Source organism: Pygocentrus nattereri, chromosome 26 (genome assembly GCF_015220715.1).
Source record: "Pygocentrus nattereri isolate fPygNat1 chromosome 26, fPygNat1.pri, whole genome shotgun sequence".
Taxonomy (NCBI): domain Eukaryota; kingdom Metazoa; phylum Chordata; class Actinopteri; order Characiformes; family Serrasalmidae; genus Pygocentrus; species Pygocentrus nattereri.
The window spans coordinates 11,434,011-11,456,542 of record NC_051236.1 but is presented as its reverse complement, the minus strand read 5'-3'; the positions used below and the strand labels follow the sequence as shown (position 1 = coordinate 11,456,542).

Here is a 22,532-nt window from a genome sequence, read left to right as displayed (position 1 = left end):
CAAATCAATCAGCACCCAGTAGCATTAATACAAGCCAATCAGCTCACAGTAAAAATGATGCCAGCGCTCTACTACCAAAAACCCTTTTGCTGTAGAAAAAAAGAACAGGTAAGTTTACTTTGATTTTTTAGTGAACTTCATCATTTTCCGTTCTAAAAAAATGGTTAGAAATTTGAGAATAGAGAATTTCAAATGTTAGTTTTTTAGCTCTTTAGCACCATTCACTGAGGACATGCTCACAGGCGCCCTCTGGTGTTTGGCAGTCTGTTTTTGACATAAGAAAAGTAATAGGAAGCGGCCAGCTTCCCCTTAAACTGGCTCTGCCTCAGACAGGTCTTTCCTCTCATAAAGACCACATTCGTTTCTTTTTAAATGAGGAGGGACTTTTAAAACTGAAACTAAAGTCCACATCAACGTTCAAAAACATATTTGAAAACACTGATAAAATCTGACAAAACCAGCATAACTAGTTTATACCATTTGGCTCAAATAACATGTTTTTATAGCTGGTTCTAGCTGCTGCACCTGTGTATACCTCCATAGCCGGAGTAGCAGCTTGGCCCACTTTAATGAAGGGCGGGACCTTCCTCATGAACAGACACCCAGCTGAGCATCTCGAACGTTCCTATTCATTTACCAACCAATGGCCTGTCTCCTCCTTTACAACGTCTCTGATTCAATTCTGTTTTTTTTAATTAATTAATTTTTATGCAACACATCCTTCTATTTTCCAAAATCAAAGGAAGTTCCTGTATAAATGGCTAGAAACCTGTTTCGTTTTTTTTTTTCATTTAACCGCTCCATTCATCCCCATTTATTTAGGTTACCCCATCCTGTGTTGGGGTAGCGCTTGAGGATATTCTCTCGCTGTTTAAATAAAAGAGTATTCACTTGCATGTGTTTCCCACGTCCTCTTCTGCGCCCATGCTACAATAGTTCTGTGCGTTATTTAATCCAAGTGAAACACCACAAACTATTTAAGCAGTTGTCGGGTTTCACTACTGATATCAAATATGTATTTGAAATGTTTGCCTGGCTATGGTAGTTTTTAGATCTCTCACTCTTTCAAGGCTGGTGCGACTGTAAATAACTACTCCGGGGGAATAGCTGTCTGATGAACACACAGACATCTCTTTAAGGTCTTCGAGGCCAAGCCTTCTAGAGAGTGCTCAAGTATGCAGATTGGAGCGCAGCCACAGATCCTCTGCAGCGTCTAACATGGATGAGCGTGAGATTTCTCAGTCAAAACTTTTTTGCCCCGGTAACAACAAACAGGTAAATGGAGTTATCTGAACTGAGGGCTTGTTTTATATTGACAGCCACTACCATACGCATTTAACGACGTACGTTATTTCTATCCGGGCTGTTTTGAAATCGCGCTTGAACGAGTAATACGTCAACAAATCCTGCGACCAATGAGGCTAGCTCACGCACAGGCGTGTCTTCACGACACTTATGTGGTTTCTGGGAACTGTAGTCGCAAAAACGCCTCGTCGCTGTAGGCTTACGTAGTATTTTCCATATCCAAAAACTACAACATGCTGTGTCTCGAACTGGTTCCAAGTTGCATCAGCGTTCAGGAGGTTGGAAAGCCGGCTGAGTTGAACGCTGTGTGTTTTGTAGAAATATTCAGAGCTGTCAAATCGATAACGCCATTCCTGTAGGCGAACGGAGCGAGGCAAGGGGGCCAAATGAAACTGTTTGTCAGCGAAGGGAACCCGCACTGTGTGAAGGTGTTAGCGGGGCTGGAGGTAACTGGAGTGAAATGTGACGTACAGCTGGTCAGCCACGAGGGTAAGTAAGCGAGCTGAGTTGAGCTGAGCACTCAGACGAAGCTAAAGTTTCTGTTCCCCGGCTTTTTGTTCGAATTTTCCACCTTAATATGCTGCAGTCAGCTTCCTATTCGCCAGCTTATTATCAGAATTTTCCCATTCCACCTTAAATGGTGCAGTAGTTACATTCTGAGGCCTGCGGCACAAGACTGTAACTGCTGCACCATATAAGGTGGACCTGGAAATTTGTGATGATAAACTGGAGAATAGGAAGCTGACTGCAGCATCGCAGCATTTAGCCTCTTTCGCGCGCCTCTGTTTATGTAAGTGTGAGAAAGACCGAGTTTAGCTCTTGCTTTCAGGTTATAAGTTAGTGCTGTAATGTTTCAGTAACTGTTTCAGAGGTTCTCCTACCCTTTAATCCCAGTTCAGTTTACTGACCTTGAGGTGGGCGATATGGTAAAAATCTAACATCGCGATACTTGAGGAAATTTTCATGATATCTGATATGTCACGGTATTTATTTTTTCAGGCATCTGATTAGTTGGAACATATAAAAATAAACAGGTAATATTACACTTAAAAATGTAAAAAGTGTATAATATGAAAAACTAGGAACACAGCATTTTTATTTAAATGAATAATGTACTGTGTTGCGCTAAATCCAGTTAAACGGGACAAAGTTAATTTTGCTGTCTTTACAATGAAACAAGCAGATATTCATGATACTTTGAACAAAGCATATTACACTGTATTGTGACGCATTTTAGCATGATAATGATAAATATTGCCATATTGCCCAACACTAAACTACAGTATTCTCATGCTGCCTTTCTGAAATGAAAGTAGTTAGCTGATGTTAAAGGGCTCACACAACCCCAATTCCAGTGAAGTGAAGACATTTAATGTTCAAACGGATAACCTTTAATGTTTTTTGCAAATATTCATTCATTTTGAATTTGATGCCTGCAACACATTCCAAAGAAGTTGGGACAGGGGCAACAAAAGACTGGGAAAGCTGAGGAATGTTTGGAACATTCCACAGGTGAACAGGTTAATTGGGTTAAAAGGGAGCATCCCTGAAAGGCTCAGTCGTTCACAAGCAAGGATGGGGTGAGGTTCGCCACTTTGTGAACAACTGCGTGAGCAAATAGTCCAACAGTTTAAGAACAACGTTTCTCAATAATAAGAGAATAAGATAAGATAATGTGCAATTGCAAGGAATTTAGGGATTTCATCATCTACAGTCCATAATATCATTAGACGATTCAGAGAATCTGGAGAAATCTCTGTAAGTAAGCTGCAAAGTAGAAAACCAACATTGAATGCCTGTGACCTTCGATCCCTCAGGCGGCACTGCATTAAAAACCGACATCATTCTGTAATGGATATTACCACATGGGCTCAGGAACACTTCAGAAAGCCACTGTCAGTGAACACAGTTCGTCGCTCCGTCTACAAGTGCAAGTTAAGACTCTGCCATACAAAGCAAAGCCATATATCATGGTTTTGGGTGTGGGGGTGTGTTAGTGCCCATGGCATGGGTAATTTGCACATCTGTGAAGGCCCCATTAATGCTGAAAAGTACATACAGGTTTTGGAGCAACATATGCTGCCATCCAAGCAACGTCTTTTTCAGGGACGTCCCTGCATATTTCAGCAAGACAATGCCAAGCCACATTCTGCATTCTGCACGTGTTACAACAGCATGGCATCCTAGTAAAAGAGTGTGGGTACTAGACTGGCCTGCCTGCAGTCCAGACCTGTCTCCCACTGTGTGGCACATTATGAAGCGCAAATTACGGCAACGGAGACCCCGGACTGTTGAACAACTGAAGTTGTACATCAAGCAAGAATGGGAAAGAATTCCACCTACAGAGCTTCAACAATTAGTGTCCTAAACAATTAGGTTCCCAAACGCTTATTGAGTGTTGTTAAAAGGAAAGGTGATGTAACACAGTGGTAAACATGCCCCTGTCCCAACTTCTTTGAAACATGTTGCAGGCATCAAATTCAAAATGAATGAATATTTGCAAAAAACAATAAAGTTTATCTGTTTGAACATTAAGTATCTTGTCTTTGTAGTGTATTCAATTGAATATAGGTTGAAAAGGATTTGCTCATCATTGTATTCTGTTTTTATTTATGTTTTACACAACATCCCAACTTCACTGGAATTGGGATTGTAATTCCCTGCCCACAATTGATGTGTGTTTGCTGTTATGTGCAGTTATACTCATATTAAGCAGTTGTAATCCATTTATCATGATCATTTTTCAGCTGATCTCTATCCATTAAAAGTAAACAGGTTTTTTTTTTTTTTTTTTGCTGTGCCTTTAAGATTGATATATGTTAATGACTTGTTCCAATGTGCTGCATTGAACCTCATTCAAAAAGCAGTCCAGGCTGTTCTTTTACTTGAATGGGCAGCTAAACTGCTGAAGGCAGAATAGCTGGAAATATGTAACTGTGTGACATCACAAAAACAGTGAATCCAAAAAGGGCTGTTTGCCAGCTTTGTTTCCAGTATGTGCTTCGTTTGGAATGGAGAAGTGAGTGTTTTGAAGCCGTAGCACTGTTTACATGCATCAAACTCTTAAAACATAAATGATACAGTCCTTTAAATCTGGATTAACAAGCTAGTTATGGTTTCATATGGACATATTCAAATATTTTTTTCCTGTAACTACTAGTGTAAACAAACTTGCTCACAGGTTATTGTGACAGCTAAGCAGATTTCATTGTCTGTCTGTTTGCCCGTGAGTCTCATGTGCATGTGTATTTGTGTTTTTGTTTTTTTTCCCCCAGAAAGAGTGGTGCCCTTCCTAAATCGGCCTGTCTTACCTGTTCTGCTGCTGCCTAGTGGGCAACACCTCTTCAGTCCTAATGCCATCTGCCAGTAAGTAATATAATTCTACCCTTGGCACTGTAGACATCTTACTTTGTTGAACGAAGACTCTGTGAATTGCTGGTCTTAAATGTGCGTGTCTACACAGATACCTGTTCGAGGTTGTTGGGAAAGAGGCCAGCGATGATGGCAATCAGTTACTGGAATGGGAAGCAACAGAATTACAGGTCAGGATCTTTTCCAGTTTTTCCAAGATGTTGTTCAAAGTATAGTAAATTCCATAGTAATAATAATAGTCATAACAATATGAGTGAAGATTGCACAATGTAACAGCGGTTTTAAAATAAATGTTATTAGAGTGATGGATATGTAGATTAAGAATTTTACTCCACGTAATAGAAGAAGCAATTCTACTTGGTGCAAATTTAGGGCATTAGACAGATTAAGTTTGAATTTGTTAATGAATTTTTCCATATAAGTATATGTTTGCTGCTGTTTTAAAGTAAAACATGCCTCCCTTAAAAGATGACTGCAAACGTAACTCTTGCTTGGATGAACATGATGACATTTTTTTGGTATGATCTAATTATTGCCAGCTATGAAAAACTATCTACAACAACTTTAACTGTCAAAAACAATCAGCTCTGAAAGTGTTTTAACTCTGTTTTGCCATTTGTTATGTAACAGTAGTAACTGTTTTTTGTTTGTGTATGTTTATTAGCCTGCGGTGCTCCAGGCGCTCCACATGCTGATGCTGCAGGGGAAATCCGGTGAAGCTGGCACTGTGCTGAAGGGACCTCTGGGCTGGCTGGAGCAGTACCTGAGCAAAAGGACCACACCATTCCTCACAGAAGTAAGCATAAAACACTAACATAGCAGAGCTGAAGGTTTCATCTTGTACTTTTGTCTGCATTTTGATATTGGTCTTGGTCGAGAAGTCAGTATTAATACTCCCTAAATTTTAATAGAAGCAGTTTCACACAAAACGTACATCTCTAGGTGGCCAAAATTAGCCCTTCTCACTCTTGATCTTTTAGGGCTGATCTGATCAGTCTAAAACTAGGTTTACTTTTTTACTGATATACATTGCTATAGCTCCATAGCTCCTGCACACCCAACCTCTTCCAGGACTGTTTGAAGAGAAGTGGCAGCAATTTTTCCTGTATAAAAGTTCCTGTATAATTCAGTCTTTGAATAAACTTGTTTACACCTCAGTGTAGTTTGATGTGAAACTGACCATTCTGGAGAAATTTACTGACTTTTCAATGGTGTTGATAGGAACCAGGGGTTGTTGGTATCTACAAAGCAAGTTTAGCCATTTTATTTACTATCCAAAACCATCAGTGAACCTGCACATGTCTTCTGAGTTTTTTTAGAGTTTTAATATGTAATCTGAAAAAAAGGAAGTATTTTTACTTTTTACAGTGTGCTGCATGTACAGTCATATGCAAAAGTCTGTGCCTATGATAAAATGACATGTTTTGTGATAAGTGATAATCCTCTGCACATATTTCTGGACATTTTAATGCACATTACTGCCTTGTTGTAAACTTGACACTTCCATGTGGATTTACACAAGGATTCTGCTTTAGTATCTAAACAGGAATCCTCGATAAGCTAAACATGCTTCGTAAGAGAGACCCCTGGTCTGCATTTGGAAACTTGTGGTATCTCACTTACAAAACCACACAGACATGTACATTACCACCGCAGTGTTATATGTCTGACCAGTCTAATGCACTCTGTGTCACGAACCTGTGCAGAACTGTTTACTATAAAGATCCTGTGTCACTGGAATGACTACAGAAGCCTCATTGCAGCCACTTCTCTGATCCAGTGATCTTCTGATTGGTGGCAGTTGGTGTTAAGTTGTGTTGCTCTGTCTATTTCAGGAGACTGTGGCAGTGGCTGATATTGTGCTGTGGGCAGCGCTCTACCCCATTCTGTCTAATTCCACTTTTGAAGCTGGTGAGAAAATGAGCAATAACCCTTAACATGTTTTCACTTCCTTTATTAATTCAGCAGTTCTGTGTGTGTAATGATTTTTTTAAAATGAGATTTATCTATTTAATTTGATCTTTATCGTTCTCCATGGTCTCTTATTTTGTTTATGCTTTCTTTTAACTCATCAAAAAAAAATTATTTATTTATTTATTTATTTATTTTTTGAACGTTCTTTACCTTTGAATCTGTTTTATAAGTTTGTAAGCTTCATATGTTTAGACATTTTACTTCCTGTCCTTGTAATAATTTGTTTTGTTTCTGTGAAGCACTTTTTAGCATCTTTTCAAATATGGAAAGCAGTACAGGGAGATTGACTCGAATATTGTGTTGTAACTCCTGTTAGGATGAAACTGTCTGAACCTAAAGAATATGTTACAAAGCTTGATGTATGTGTAATCGATTGCATTACATATGATGCTGGAAGAGATCTGTTTTCTGCCAGACGAATGAAGGGGTATGGGGTTATGCACGCAGAAGTCACAAACGAAGGGTAAATGTTGTGACGGCTGTCCGGTGCCTACCTCATCGCTCTGACGCAGGGGCATCCTGGCCACGAAACTCCATATACTAAGGAGCTCATTGCACATGTTTCATTCAGATTGCTTCATCCTACCAAGCGTTATTACAGAATATTCAGGGCCCCTTTCGTGTGAATCTCCCTGTATAATTAAAATGTATTTATCTGTTTGTTTGTTTTTTCTCTCCGTTTTTCTCTTTCTCTTTTTCTAGTGGTAGGCGAGTTGCCCTCTGTGAGGGGCTGGTTCAAGCGTGTCAGTCAGGTCCCAGCCTGTGAGGCAGCTGTTCAGAGGGTCCTGCAGGGTAAAGGGCTTGATGCACTGAAGAATTTCCTTCAGAAGCAGCCAGCTCCACACATACAACGAAGGGACAGCCCATCCAGTGCTAATGCCACTGAGGTACACAATCCTCTTAGTAAATGGAAGAGAGAAAGCTGGAAGTACATATGTTGAACCCCCTGATACGGACTGTTTGTAATGTATTTGTTCTTTAGATGGAGGACTCTGAGCTCATGATGACAGAGGAAGAGGTTGAAGTAGCTGCGCAGGCCTGGAGTAAAGGACTCCCAGACTGTTCAGACAGCACACAGAAGAAACACCCCATGTAAGATTCTAAGGCTACACCCTATGAAGATTAAAGTCTTACTCCTACTCAAAAACACACCCTGTCTGCATAAATGAGTTCACCACCAATATAAGACTCTAGGAAAGATTCATATAACTAGGACTCTCTAAGATTGTCACTTGACAAATTGATTGTTTATTTTTTATGTATTTGGTAAGGCTTTCAAGGGATACAGACTAATGAGAACTAGTCATATTGGTAAGTGTTTTTTAATAGCAATTAATCGCATTCATCATATGTGCCCAAATTTTGCTAAATACAGATTTTTTTTCATTTATAAAGCTGTGTAACAGTGGATAAAATGAACTTCATCAGAATTAATTTATTACTTAAAATAATTTAGTGTGGACGTCAACATAAAATCACATAAACGCAGGGTGAACATGAAACCAGGTTGAACACAGTTTCCAGTTTTTATCACTAAAGTCCAATGAGAGCAACCATGGCCCTCTCGCTCGCATGCTGCTCTCGTTACCACAGCCTGCATCTTCATGTGCTAATGTTGACAATATTGCTGATATTGATGACCTCATTTTCATGACCAGTGTTGTTCATGTGTATCACAGAGCGCACTAAAGAAGATTAATGCGAATTGTCACTGGCTGAGTCCCCCTTCAACACAGGATTATCAGAACTGCCTGAGAGATGAAGGCAGATACTTTTTCATCTGTAAAAATGAGTCAAAATTAATTGTAACTGTTTGTAATGTGGTTTATGTTTGGGATCTTTTTAGTCTACCACAGGAAGGAAAGCGTAATGTGTTGGTGACCAGTGCACTGCCCTATGTCAACAACGTTCCTCACCTGGGCAACATCATCGGCTGTGTGCTGAGCGCTGATGTTTTTGCCAGGTAACACAACTGGTCTACTGGTCGTAGTACAGTAGATATATTGTCCTAAATGCTTCTTGCAGTATATTGCAGTCTGCCATAATAACTGCATGTATTGTGTGAAGATTATAGAGCATTATAGACTGCTTTTTTAACCAATAACCACTGATATCGTTGTCCATTTGTCCCTCTTTTTAAGAAATTCTAAGAATTCTGTCATTTCTTTTCAGATATGGACGATTGCGAGGCTGGAACTTGCTATATGTGTGTGGGACAGATGAGTATGGCACTGCAACAGAAAATAAGGCTCGTGAGGAGGGACTGACACCACAAGAGATCTGTGACAAATACCACGCTGTCCACTCCTCCATTTACAAGTGGTTCCAGATTGATTTTGACTACTTCGGCCGCACCACTACTGAACAACAGACAGAGTATGAAACTTTGTGTGTGTGTGTGTGTGAATGGGTGGGTTTTATAAATAGACGATGCATAAAGAGTGTTTTATCAAATAGTAAATGCCCCTAAAAATGATTGTGAACTTAAGTTATAAGTTTCATATAAGTTGAAACTTAAAGTTTGAACAAGTTTGTTATCTCTATCAATCTTGTTATCAATTTGGGTTATTGAATTATTGAAGTTCATAGTCCCTTGCTAACTTGCCATTCGTCAGTTCCAGTTCAACCACATTTCAAAAGCATAATACTACGTAACCCAAAATCTTTTTAGAAGTAATTCACTTGCCCTAAATAACCCCAAACATATGCGTTCATGAGCTTCTCCTGGTGCAGATTTATGGCAACTTGCATGCTAATAGTGCACCCCGCTGGAGAAACTTCAGACTACAAGTGATATCCAAGTAAAAAAAAAGGTAAAAATTAACTCTTTCATCTCTTAGAATCGCACAGGATATATTCTGGCGGTTGCATGAGCGAGGTTATCTCCTGGAGGACGTGGTGGAGCAGTTGCGTTGTGAAAACTGTCAGCGTTTCCTGGCTGACCGCTTTGTGGAGGGTGTGTGTCCCCACTGTAAGTACCCTGAGGCCAGAGGGGACCAATGTGATAAATGTGGCCGGCTCATTAACGCCGTGGAGCTCAAGGTATGAATTGAGGCCTTCTCCTATTTTCTTATACTCAAAAATGTCAATACTAAGGCTACATTCATATTGTAGGGAAGTGGCACAAATCCAATATTTGGCCTAATTGAGTAACTTGTTTGGTCTTATATTGAACACATATCAAGTACGTGGCCATAAGACTATATATATATATATATATATATATATATATATATATATATATATATATATATATATATATATATATATATATATATATATTATGTATGTGTGTGTGTGTGTGTGTGTGTGTGTGTGTGTGTGTGTGTGTGTGTGTGTGTGTATGTTGAACCCCTCAAATCGGTCAATGTCAGCAGCATGTAAACAGTAGCTGATTTGGGGAGAAAAAATCAAGGGCAGCAACGGCGACTGTAGTCAGTGATCACTAATTTGATTGAAATTTGAGAAATTAGTCGATTTAGACCAAACAAGAAGAAAGGAGCTCAAGTTTTCACCGCAATTTATCATTGAACCTTTTTTTCTTATTTGTGGCTGATGTGGGTCATGCATGTGACAGTGATTTTTAAAATGAGCTCTTACAGGTTCTTTTCCACAAATGACAAGTATCACATACTGAGATTGCTGTGAACCATCAGGGCAGAAAGCCTGAATCTGAGCAAAAAAATCAGAATTGAGCAGTAAAGCTTACAGTGTGATTGTAGCCAAGGAGACTCTTAATGAGTAGGAATGTTACTAGGAGTCATCTTCAGACAGATTCAGTTTAAGTGTCTGAGTAAATGATTAAATCATTTATTGAATGTGAGAGAGCGTGTGTTTCATTTCAGTAGTTTCATTGACGTTTGATGATTTGACATATGCTTTGCATGATGATGAAACTGGATGTCCTCATTTCAAGCTTTGATTAGAATTGCAGATGTGAGTGTGTGAATGTTGTGTTTTGCTGCTGATGTCCTCATAGGAGCCGCAGTGTAAGGTGTGCCAGCAGACGCCTGAGATACGCTCCTCTAAACATCTGTTCCTGGACCTGCCTAAGGTAACTTCAATAGATTTACTAAATGCAGCAATTAATCAGTGACATAACTAATAAAATAGGTTTTTGGTAACACTTCTCCTTGTTTGTCGTGAACATAGCAACATAGGTTTTTACAGCAGAAGTACATATATAGCAGAGGCGGCAAGGGGGCATGTGTGAAAGATAGTGGAGACTGAATGTTTGGAAAGTGGTGCAAAGCAGAAGTCCTCTAGAGTGCAGAAGCACTGAGTGAAGGTATTCAGGGAAATAAGTTTAGGCAAATTTAACAGTGGTCCCTGAGAGAAAAGCATGGACAAAATTGTTGGTACACTTCCGTTAAAGGAAGAAAAACCCACTGAAATAACTAGAAACTGACAAAAGTAATAATTAATAAAAATGTAAAAATAAATAAATGAATAAAAAATGACTGAAAATCAACTAATGAAAGAGACATTGCTTTTGAATTGTGGTTCAACAGAATAATTTAAAAAAACAAACTAATGAAGCTAGTCTGGACAAAGATCTTTGTACCCCTAGAAAAGACACGTTAAACTAAGGACAGTCTGTCTATTTAAAGAGTGAAAAGTAGTCACTGCCTGTTTGCTATAATGGTGTGTACTATATGCTGAACATGGACCACAGAAAACTAAGGAGAAAGTTAGATTAGAAAGAAAATGATAGACAAGCATGTTAAAGGTAAAGGCTACAAGACCATCTCCAAGCAACTCGATGTTCCTGTTATTACATATGCAAATATTATTCAGAAGTTTCAGGTCTACGGGACTGTAGTCAGCCTCCCTGGATGTGGCCGAAAGAGGAAAATTGAAGAGACTGATGATAAGAATGGTTACAAAGAGCCCAGAACAACTTCAAAAGAGATTAGAAGTGAACTCCAAGGTCAAAGTACATCAGTGTCAGATCGCACTGTCCGTTGCTGTTTAGGCCAAAGTGGACTTAATGGAAGACAACCGAAGAGGAAACTACTGCAAATCATAAAAAAAGCGCGACTGGAATTTGCCAGAATGCATATTGACAAGCCAAAAAGCTTCTGGGAGAATGTCCTTTGGACAGATGAGACAAAACTGGAGCTTTTTGGCAAGTCACATCAGCTCTGTCTGGTGTACCTACTGTGAAACATGGGGCTCGGTTATGTTTTGGGGCTGCTTTGTTGCATCTGGCACAGGGTATTTTGAATCTGTGTAGGGTACAATGAAATCTCAAGACAGTCAAGGCATTCTGGAGCTAAATGTGCTACCCCGTGTTAAAAAGCTTGGTCTCAGTCACAGGTCATGGGTCCTCCAACAGGATAATGACCCAAAACACACAGCTAAAAGCATAAAAGAATGGCTAGGAGAAAAGCATTGGACTTTTCTGAAGTGGCCTTCTATGAGCCTTGATCTAAATCCTATTGAGCATCTGTGGAAGAAGCTGAAACATGCAGTTGGGAGAAGGCACCCTTCAAAAGACAACTGGAGCAGTTTGCTTATGAGGAGTTTGTTTTTTAAAATTATTCTTTTGAATTCAAAAGCAATATTTGGTTTTCATTAGTTGATTTTCAGTAAATTTTTATTTATTATTATTCTGTCAGTTTCAAGTTGTTTGTGACCATTGTGGGTTTTTCTTTCTTTAACGGAAGGGTACCAACAATTTTGTCCATGTGTGTATATGATGCATGTGAATGTATTGTTCCGCCACGCCCGGGGAGCAGTTGGGAGTAAGGTGTCTTGCTCAAGGACACCTCAGTCATGTGCTGTCTGCTCTGGGGATCGAACCGGCAGCCTTCCGGTCACGAGGCTGGATCCCTAACCTCCAGCCCACGACTGCCCCAGCATTATAATATTAGCATATTAACTGCTGTCGGAAAACAAAAGCTCGTATCTCCATTTTTGTAATTTTTTCATTTTTTGATATAATTTGAAAATGCTAGTTGTCATTTACATTGTTTGTAAATTTCATGATGAATGGACCAAGAGAAGCGGCCTAAAATGACTTGGAAATACATCTGGTTCCACTGACTTACATTAAAAGTAAAGTATGTTTTTTCCTTTTCTTGTGAAGTTGCCATTTTGGAGATACGGTTTTGTTCTGACAACAGTGATATATTTATCCATTTGGCATAACATTGTATGTATTTCTGCATCTTTATGTGTTAGCTGGAAGGTGAGCTGGAGCAGTGGCTGGAGAAATCTATGGGCTCTGGTGACTGGACGGTGAACGCTAAGCACATCACGCGCTCGTGGCTAAGAGACGGTCTGAAACCGCGCTGCATCACTCGAGATCTGCAGTGGGGAACGCCTGTCCCACACCCAGACTTCAGTGACAAGGTAGAAGGAAAGAAAAGCACCTTACACTTTCTAACAGACACACGTGTGTGTGTGTGTGTGTGTGTGTGTGTGTGTGTGTGTGTGTGTATATATATATATATATATATATATATATATATATATATATATATATATATATATATATATATATATATATATATATATGTGTGTGTGTGTGTGTGTGTGTGTGTGTGTGTGTGTGTGTGTGTGTGCCAAATGAGCATTGAATTACGTGTTGATTGCATTATATTGTGCTGCACTTATATATGGTATTTTATTGTATTTCACTGTGTATTGTATTGTATTGCACAGAGTTCTGTGTTCAACTCTGTTCCTTTTCTCTGGGTATCAACAGTGGCTTTTTGTTTCTAGCAGTATCTGAGCTCAGGACTGTCTTTCTCTAGCCTATTGGTAACTAGCAAAAATACTTTCTCTAGATAGACAAAGCACTTCTTGTAAGTCGCTCTGGATAAGAGCGTCTGCTAAATGCTGTAAGTGTAACTGTAAATATGTCCATATCCACTGATGTCTGATTACATTTCCTTAATGCTCAGGCCCAAGTTGCTTGCAGGTCTTTCAGTTCAGAGGTATTTCCACAAAATTGACAGATATGGGTCTCTTAAAAACATGTGTGAATAATAAGCCTTTTAATGTGAATTCAATTTTGTTGCTGGTGTTCTTACAACTTATACACCTCCTTTTGTCCATCTTTCCATACAGGTCTTTTATGTGTGGTTTGACGCCCCCATTGGCTACCTCTCTATAACAGCCAACTACACCAGTGAATGGGAGAAATGGTGGAAGAACCCACAGCAGGTACCTGTTTCTAACTTCCATCACAATTTCCTACCGTTCTGTACCATTTCAGGTTTGTTTTAATGTTTTCCCACATGTGTCCTGCAGGTGGAGCTGTATAACTTCATGGCAAAGGATAATGTTCCCTTCCACAGTGTAGTTTTCCCCTGTTCTCTGCTAGGAGCGCAGGACAACTACACGCTCGTCAACAACCTTGTTGCTACAGGTGACTCACACCCACTCGCATCTAAAGATATGCTGTAAACAGCAGCACAACACGTACACGAGCACACAAAGAAGCTTTGCTGACATGAATGTCAAAACTCAAGATGCTTAACAGAAATTCTGTAGGAGCAATTAAATTAGATAGAAATCATTGTTATAATTTTCAGAAATAGGAAATAACTTTCAAATCATACTGGACAAAGAGACTGATTAGTAGTATTCTTATTCTTCATCAGTCACAGTGTATAAAAACATTACTCTCAAATATCTCAAGATGTACGAAATGCATAGTGACTTACTTATATAATTCAGGATTATTTCTAGGATAATTCAGCAAATATTTCTAAATAAATTGGTGCAAATATGATTGATTTACTTAAAATCTGCTTTTTAACATCACAAGAAAAAGTATAAAAGTCATGTTTCGAATCAGTGGGGAGCTTCTTCCCTTGTTTATTTGCTTTAAATGACTGTATGGATTGTGAATGTTGGTCCTTTTACTTATTTACTTTGTTTATTATCTATCTGTTTACTTTTTTTTTTTTTTTTTTTTTTTACTTGCAGAATACTTAAACTATGAGGACACAAAGTTCTCAAAGAGCCGTGGCGTGGGCGTGTTCGGTGACATGGCTAAAGACACAGGCATTCCGTCTGATGTGTGGCGTTTCTATCTGCTCTATCTGAGACCTGAGGGTCAGGACTCGGCCTTCTCCTGGGCTGATATGGCTCTCAAGAACAACTCTGAACTGCTCAACAACCTGGGCAATTTTATCAACAGGTATAAAGAGTACACAGTCACTCTCACTTCACATATACTGCTCTTTTACTAGTGAAAATGTTAATGAGAAATACATGCATTCTGATATAGCTTATATTGTCCACTCATGTAGCTACAACAAAAATGCACTGCTTTTAAAATGGAAAAATTCTTTTACAGTAAACTCTGAGCAAATAAGACAAATGTGATTTATCAGCATAAACTGCACACAGTAATGAGATTTATCTTGAATGATTACTTTAATTGGTTGACAGCTCTAATATCTGGCTAACTTAATATAACTTTGGTTAGCCCACTGCGTCACTGACCAGAAAATGTCAACAGCACAGTCAGACCAACGTAAGCTTTTTTTATTTCAGACGTAACATGCTTTTGTGCAAAAAATACAACCATAGCACTTGACAGGTGTTTTTACATCAGTCAAGTGCTATGGATGTATTTTTTGCACTTTTGTTTAAATGTTGGTGACCACTTGTTATTTCTGTCGTGGTCCAGTGAGGCTTAATGCAGAGAGCATAAGACTGGCATTAAAGTGTGTTTTGTGCATGAATGTGCAAGGCTGGCAAGCACATGCACACATTTTCCCCAGAGGGTCCTGCCCCTTTGCCCTGAGCCTGTACAAATGTCCTCTTCTTTAATGTTCATAATAATTCGCCATCATTCAAGATCTGTTTCAGCAAGCTTCTCAAGAATAGAGATCATGGATTGGTTAGGGTTTCAGGAGCTTGATGGCTCTAGGGCGCCCCCTCTGGAAGAGTACCAACTACCTGTAGAACAGGGGTATTTAATTAAAATTCAGTAAGGTCCAGTTAAAGAACATTTCCTCAAGCAAAGGTCCAGAACATCGTAATGTCTAACTTGCATTATGATTCGTTGCCATATACTGTAAACTGAAGTAACCTAGTAGATTTATCAACATCTTATATAGACAGCTGAATGTCAAATCAAATAAAGTACAATACAGTAATATTTCAACAACATTTATTGCCAGTTTTCTCTTTTTAGAGCACACCGTGTGTAATAATCTGACTCTTTCTTCTCCGACCACTGTGTCTTGTCTCATCCCTCCCTTGTGTGTGCGTCATTCGAGTCTCATGGTCTGCCAAGTGGTTATTTTAAACAACAACCAAATCTAACGTTAGCAGTAAAGGTACTAATAACTCACTAAGGCAGGATTTTTTGTGATTGTAGAAAAGAGATTTATGTGATTCTCTGTGGAGCCGCTAAACATAAGTTGTTATAACTCGCTTGTTCATAAGAGGTGGACAGCATAGTCAGATCTCTCCTTGATCAACAGTCGTGGTAATTGTGGGAGGAATTCTGCATTTGCTTTCCTCTGCAATATCAGACTGTCACTCTTGAAAGTGCCTGCAATATGTTGTAGATTAGATCACGCTAAGGCCCCATTAAAAAAATAAAGAAGCTGCTCTGATCAAAAAATCTGCTTCACTTAGTTGTGCTCTTGGAAAAAGGTGCAGTTATGTTGGTGACTTGGCCGCTACCGCAGTCACCATGCTGTCATTATGGTGTTGCAGTGATCATTGCAGCTCTACACTTATGCACATGCAATCGTTTGTACACCTTAGTGAGTACACTGCACACTGACTTCCCTAATGCTCTCTATCTCTTTTTTCTTTCTCTCTCTCGCTCTCTCCGTCTCAGGGCAGGGATGTTTGTCAGTAAGTTCTTCGAGGGTCATGTGCCTGAGATGGTGCTGCAGGATGAAGATAAGCGTCTTATTGCTCAGGTGTGCTGGGAGCTGAAACAGTACATCCAGTTGCTGGACAAAGTCAGGTTAGAAAACACTCTGCACACTGTTAACACTGTTGTTTTTTTTTTTTTTTCCCCCCCTTTTCCTTTTATCACCACGTACACCGTCATTTTCTTAGATTGTTTTAAATTATATTTTAACCATACCCAGGTTTGCCAATCTTAAAGGGGAAGTCCAGTGATTTTTCAGATGTTCTGCATAATTAAAGGGCTGTGTTCTTAACAAAATCATTAAGAATGGTTTGATGTGAAATGCCTCGTTTTACAGAAATTTGTGGAGTCAGATTTGTTCACAGTGGGGGGGGGGGTAGGAACCAGACGTCTGAAGAATTTAATGCCTCAAAGTTCCCTCACATAAAGTAATTTCATGAAATGGTTATGGATGTGCTGCATGAGGCCTGAGACATTATTTTATGATCGTTTTTGACTTAAAACATATTTTTAAAAGGCATTCTTGGTGGAGAGGTACATGTAGGGACACGTAATGCAAAATAGTCCACGAAGAATACTTATTTTACCAGATTCATAGCTATTTTATCATTATCAAAATTACATATAAATCCTTACATGTAGGGTCACTGGTTGTTTTCGATAGTAAATAAAATGGCTTTACATGTGCTGGCATTGTGACCCTTGGTTCCTATCACCCCTGTAAAGAAATCTGAGTCAGTCTCTACAGTGAAGCATTAAAGCGCTCTCAATGACTTTGTTAACGTCTCAGCAATTGACTTGGGCAGAAATTATTAAAAATTGATGGAATTTCAGTTTAAATCTGTGCTGTTGGCCCATATGTTTATTGGCACCCCTTATTTTCTGTTATTTTCAACAAAACAACATGCAGCCTACGTACTCAATGGTGTGGAACTACTCTGTTGGCTTATTTCATGCAGTGTCTCGTCTGCAGAGTGTAGATGTTTATGACTAGAGTGAAAGTCTCACAACAGTCAGAAATTGAGGGTAGAGTACTAGTTTGGAAGCAGGACTTTTTTAGGGTCAGCCAAGTCCATAACTGATGGGTGAAATTTAGATATTTTTATATCTAAATTATGAATGGTTGGCATCCCTGATCATGAGCATGTTTAAAAATGTCTCTTTGAAGCATTACAGTCAAGGAAAGCTCAGTTAGGTGAAAATGGTGCACAGTACTGACTCACTGCTGGTTACATTGTTCACCACATTGCCTTGTTGTGATATTCAAAAAATTAACATTTTGTTTAATTTGCTGTGACTGGATAAAATAAATGTATGTATATTCCCAGCTCAAGTCCATTATAAGATTTCAGTTCATATAACTTAAAATCACTTAACATCACTAACATAACATAAAGACAATGCATTTTAAAGCAGTTCACATAGTCAATTATTTTCAGTTACAGTTTTATATATTAATATTATGTTTTATTATGACTTTGCATAGTTAAGAGCTTAGATCTCTGAAACTAAGAATTGTCAGTGTTGTGGCAGTTTAATTCGGTTTTCTTAGTTCATTAACACTAAACTGATTTCTTTGTGTTAAAATAATACTGTCTACAGTTCAGAGCTCATTCATCATTTGTTACATTAATTACAATAACTGTTGATGTGTACAGCAATCAACAAATGAAGAACTGCCTTATAGCCATTTTTGCCTTAGTAATTTTTCTGCTATAATACTGGATTTGACATGGCAAGTAACAGGTAATGTCATGTATTAAATGGTTGAAAAATAGATAGGTGATTTTGTCATTTCTAGAAATATGACGGCTTTAAATAAAATAAGACAGCTATAAGATATTGTTTGAAGATTTTGCCTTCCAAACATAACATATGAGGATAGACTGAATTGTTAAAAATTCATTATGCCTAACAGCTAAATGTATTATCAGGGGTTATATGAGCACTGAGGATAAATCTGAGCAGAGCATTTTCAAGCACAATTCAGTAATATTTATTTATTATATTTATATTATTCATCTTGATTCATCATAGTATTTGTAGGAGCATGGGTATCAGAGTTCAAATGCTCTGATTTCTAAAACTTAATTTAAATAGTTATAAACACACAGATTCTTGTGTTTTAGTAGAGTCAAGCAGTCAGTAATTTTACAATAAAATATGTAATGTGATATGATAAACTACCTTTCTGAAATAAATGTTTCTTTTTGCTATTAATGCTTATTTGTATTTATTGTAATTGTGTATATGCTGTTTTAAATTCTGTGTGTGTGTGTGTGTGTGTGTGTGTGTGTGTGTGTGTGTGTGTGTGTGTGTGTACACAGATACAACATTATTTAAAACACTATCTACAATTACAATGAATGCAAACAAGCATATATAATGTAGACCAGATTTCCCCCCTTTTTGTTGCTCTCAAATATTTGGCTGCTCTCACTGCATTGTTAGGTTTTTTATTCAAAGTGTTTTATTGGCCTCATTTCATTGTTAAAAGAAAAGACAATCCTTTAATATGTGACAATGTTGTACTACTTGGTTATGTTGTTTTTAAATTGTGTTTGTGTTTCTGGGCCAAAATGAAGCATGTATTTGCTGTTGCTGTGGTTCGGGTGCAGCGTAGGTCATTTAGTGTTACTAATGTATTTGTCAGTATTACAAGAGATTCTTGTTGCTGTGTTTCCTGGAACAATGCCATTCTAAAAGCATTAAATGGGCAATATTTCTTAAAAAAAATACAGACTTTGTGGTATATTGTACATAATTATATGATGTCTTCCAAAAGGTCAAAGGTCAAATAGATTAAAAAGAAAAAAGCATGGGAAATGGTAATAATATTTTGGCTGAAGGAGAGTTTAGAAATATGGAAATAGATTTTGGTTAAGCGTATTTCATAATGCTTACCATAAATATCTGTCTGCTCGTTTCTTATTGGTTGTTGCCAGGATCCGTGATGCCCTAAAGTGCATCCTCAACATCTCTCGCCATGGCAACCAGTATATCCAGGTTAACGAACCCTGGAAGAAGATCAAAGGAGGAGACGACGACAGGCAAGTGAACGTGATCAGCCGTGTTGTGGGACCAGTCGGTGTGACTGGAGCCTGGGTCACTTTAGTCAAGGAACGGGTCACAGAGCTGATCAATTTTTTTAAATTGGAATTTTCCAATAATTAATAATGAATAAATAAATACATAAATGAAGAAATTAATAGATACATTTGATGGAATATTCTCTAATTTAATTCTTTACTTTTGAAAGTGAGGCAGATGTGGAATTCATAACGTTTGACCTGCGTCTGTGTGTGCTTGTAGGAAACGTGCAGGCACGGTGACTGGTGTGTCGGTGAACGTAGCGTGTCTCCTCTCAGCCATGCTGGAGCCATACATGCCCACAGTCAGCCAGACAATCCGTGACCAGCTGCAGGCACCAGCCCACTGTGCCAGGGCTATGCTGTATGCTGACAGAGGCTTCCTCTGCAGCCTCTCTGCCGGCCACCGAATCGGCACGGTAATGCTTGTGTAATAAACTTGTAATAAACTACTGTGTTATAATGTAGCGGGATTGAATACACAGCTAATTTAATACTGATTTAACCCCACATTTATAGATCTGTAAAATATCAACTTGGTCTTTTCCCACTCCAGGTCAGTCCGTTGTTCCAGAAGCTGGAGTCTGAGCAGATCGAGGCTCTGAGGAAGAGATTCGGAGGACAGCAGGTGTGTCCCACATGGTTTTAAAATCACGGAAAAGTGCAGATTTCCTTCAGTGTCATTTGACGAAAGCGGGTGATTAGTTGTTCATTTTGATGAAGAGTCATGATACAGTGACGGGTCCTCAAGCAGGACGTGGTGTCTGGATGTTACATCATTGCGGGGTGGAACAACAAGCTCCAGACACACCTGTTGCAACATTCTTTTTTTTTTTCTTCAGTATAAGAGACAGGGTGATATTTCAAGCTCCAGTCAGGACTCTTCAGTTTTTTCACCACAGCAACAACAAAGAGCTTTCAAACAACAAGTTTACAGTGCACATGTTTACATTTACTCTGTTAGTATGTTTCAGAGCTAGTCCTGGGGCAGCCATGCAGCTTTTCTAGCAAATCCTTACTCGGAGCTTTAATGTAGTCCTTCTCTTATTTCTCTTTACTTGAACATTTCTTTTCAGCCGGACGAGGAGACCCCTACAGGAAAGGTAGATCTGACTGCAACTGTTGCGTGCTTTTGTGTCTCCGCGCTGCCACCTCCACTTATGCGCCAAGCATGAAATTGATCTAGCGGCGACGTCTGTATTCAGTCCGTTGCAGCGCTGGGATCAAAGCCCAATACTGTCAGTCGCTGTGTTACCTTATTATTTTTTTTCTCAACTCGGAATACAGTTTGCCTCTGGGCATGTAGTAGAAAAAAAAGTTCATCTAAAATACAGACTGCCATCTGTGCAGATTGGCCTTTTCATTAGCATAAGAGAAAGGAATGGCAATTTCACAGCCCCGACAAGCACTGATGTTTACTAAAACGTCTGCATGTTTGTGGATTGTTTTTCTCCTGAGGATTACTAATTGTTTGCTTTTGTGAAATTATTTTTCATTGCAATTATTTTATTTTGTTTGTCACGGTCCCTTATCCCTGTTTGAGTTGTTGGCTGGAGTGTTGATGTGCACGTTCATTTTTCTTAACAGTTTACATTTCTCTTTAAAAAAGAAGTGCAAGACTCTTGATGTGTAACCTGCAGGTTTTTGTCTTGGTCAGGTCCCCAGCAGCACGGTGAACTCAGCACAGCCCAAACCTCCCGCCGCTGCAGCACCCGCCGTCAATGCCAGCGTGAGCGCAGCCGACCCAGAGAAAGCCAAACAGCTGGCTGCTGCAGTGGCAAAACAGGTCAGAACATGCGCAAAATGTCAAATTAAAAACAATCCAATCATCATTACCATTTTTCCTTCAACACAATAAAAACATTAATAGCAGTACTCAGCCTAATCGATCATACTAGTAATACAGGTTTGGTCGGATTATTGCTCTCTGTTGTCCATTGCCATTGAAGATATTCGCTCTAAATAGTTGACCAAATTAGTTTGAATGTTTGGTTCTAAGTTTGATAGCCGTAGATATATTATCTCTGTAAAGGGAAATTTCTAAACCCAGTTTCTTGTCATTTACTTGCGTAACAGAATATTTGTTAAATTACAAATAAGGTGCCTTTATACTGAGGCTTCTAATAACTAAATCTGGGGTTCATTTATCTTCCTAGGGCTAAATCTGACTTTGTCATGCTTTCTTTTTGGATTGTATTTTTACACTGTTTGTATTGTCTTGTATGTTGTGTAGACATCTCCTGATGGTAGAAATGTTGATGGTGAAAGTTGTGTTTTTTTTTTTTTTTTTTTTTGTCCTTCTAAAAAGGCACTGTTTTGGTGGTACAAGGTTTTCTTAGGACACTACCTTGTAGGTTTTGTTGGCTGTTATATAGCTAATATTCTATATTTGTTTATATTTCAGGGTGATAAAGTACGTGCTCTAAAGGCTCAGAAGGCAGAGAAGTCAGTGGTTACTGCAGAGGTCACCAAACTCCTCGAGCTGAAGAAGGAGCTCGCTCTGGCTGAAGGGAAAAACCCTGAACCCTCCCTTCAGAAAGGCAAGAAGAAGTGATGAGAGAAATGCAGCAGGAGTGAGGATTTCATCCTTTGGGCGTTTAGGAGGTGGTACACAACACAGGGATATTTGCAATAAGTGGGATCATTGCGCTCAGGACGGAGAATGAAGCCGTAGCCAGCCTTTACAGAGAGCTGTGGAGGCTATTTTAGTACGCCGTACAGCTACAGCTGTAATAAAAACCACCACGTGTAGTAAAGCAGTCCCTTCTGGTTATCTCCATATACTCCAATATTTCATAAAGCCAATATTTAATCACTCTGTTAAAACGCTGTACGGGTCTCAGTCTTTTTAAAATTCAATAAAATATATGCATTTGTAGCCAGACTCATTCTTTAAATGTTGTGTGTGTGTGCGCTTTATGTAATATAAAAATATA

At 38.9% G+C, this 22,532-nt stretch overlaps 1 protein-coding gene across 3 annotated transcripts; it reads left to right on the top strand.

The window, feature by feature from the left end:
- The first annotated feature begins 65 nt into the window (after positions 1 to 65).
- On the top strand, positions 66 to 22,474 carry mars1 (methionyl-tRNA synthetase 1). 3 transcript variants are annotated; one of them, XM_037534985.1, is made up of 22 exons: positions 66 to 108; positions 4,581 to 4,671; positions 4,769 to 4,847; positions 5,342 to 5,473; positions 6,513 to 6,588; positions 7,354 to 7,538; positions 7,634 to 7,743; positions 8,498 to 8,614; positions 8,824 to 9,027; positions 9,492 to 9,693; positions 10,631 to 10,705; positions 12,838 to 13,008; positions 13,729 to 13,824; positions 13,912 to 14,029; positions 14,593 to 14,806; positions 16,469 to 16,600; positions 19,453 to 19,557; positions 19,820 to 20,015; positions 20,153 to 20,224; positions 20,673 to 20,699; positions 21,254 to 21,382; positions 22,001 to 22,474. In XM_037534985.1, exons 4-22 carry the CDS (start codon positions 5,366 to 5,368, stop codon positions 22,148 to 22,150), a joined length of 2,487 nt encoding a protein of 828 aa, XP_037390882.1. In that variant the 5' UTR covers positions 66 to 108; positions 4,581 to 4,671; positions 4,769 to 4,847; positions 5,342 to 5,365; the 3' UTR covers positions 22,151 to 22,474. The 3 variants fall into 3 exon arrangements, with proteins under 3 accessions (XP_037390882.1, XP_017560691.1, XP_017560692.1); XM_017705202.2 differs by lacking the exon at positions 66 to 108 and adding an exon at positions 1,557 to 1,794; XM_017705203.2 differs by lacking the exons at positions 66 to 108; positions 20,673 to 20,699 and adding an exon at positions 1,557 to 1,794.
- The last annotated feature ends 58 nt before the right edge of the window (positions 22,475 to 22,532 follow it).

Coding starts and splice junctions, on each gene's coding strand:
- mars1 (XM_017705202.2), top strand. CDS start 1,692: ATGAAACTGTTTGTCAGCGAAGGGAACCCGCACTGTGTGAAGGTGTTA. Junction 7,744..8,497: donor ACACAGAAGAAACACCCCAT/GTAAGATTCTAA, acceptor GGATCTTTTTAG/TCTACCACAGGAAGGAAAGC. Junction 8,615..8,823: donor AGCGCTGATGTTTTTGCCAG/GTAACACAACTG, acceptor ATTTCTTTTCAG/ATATGGACGATTGCGAGGCT.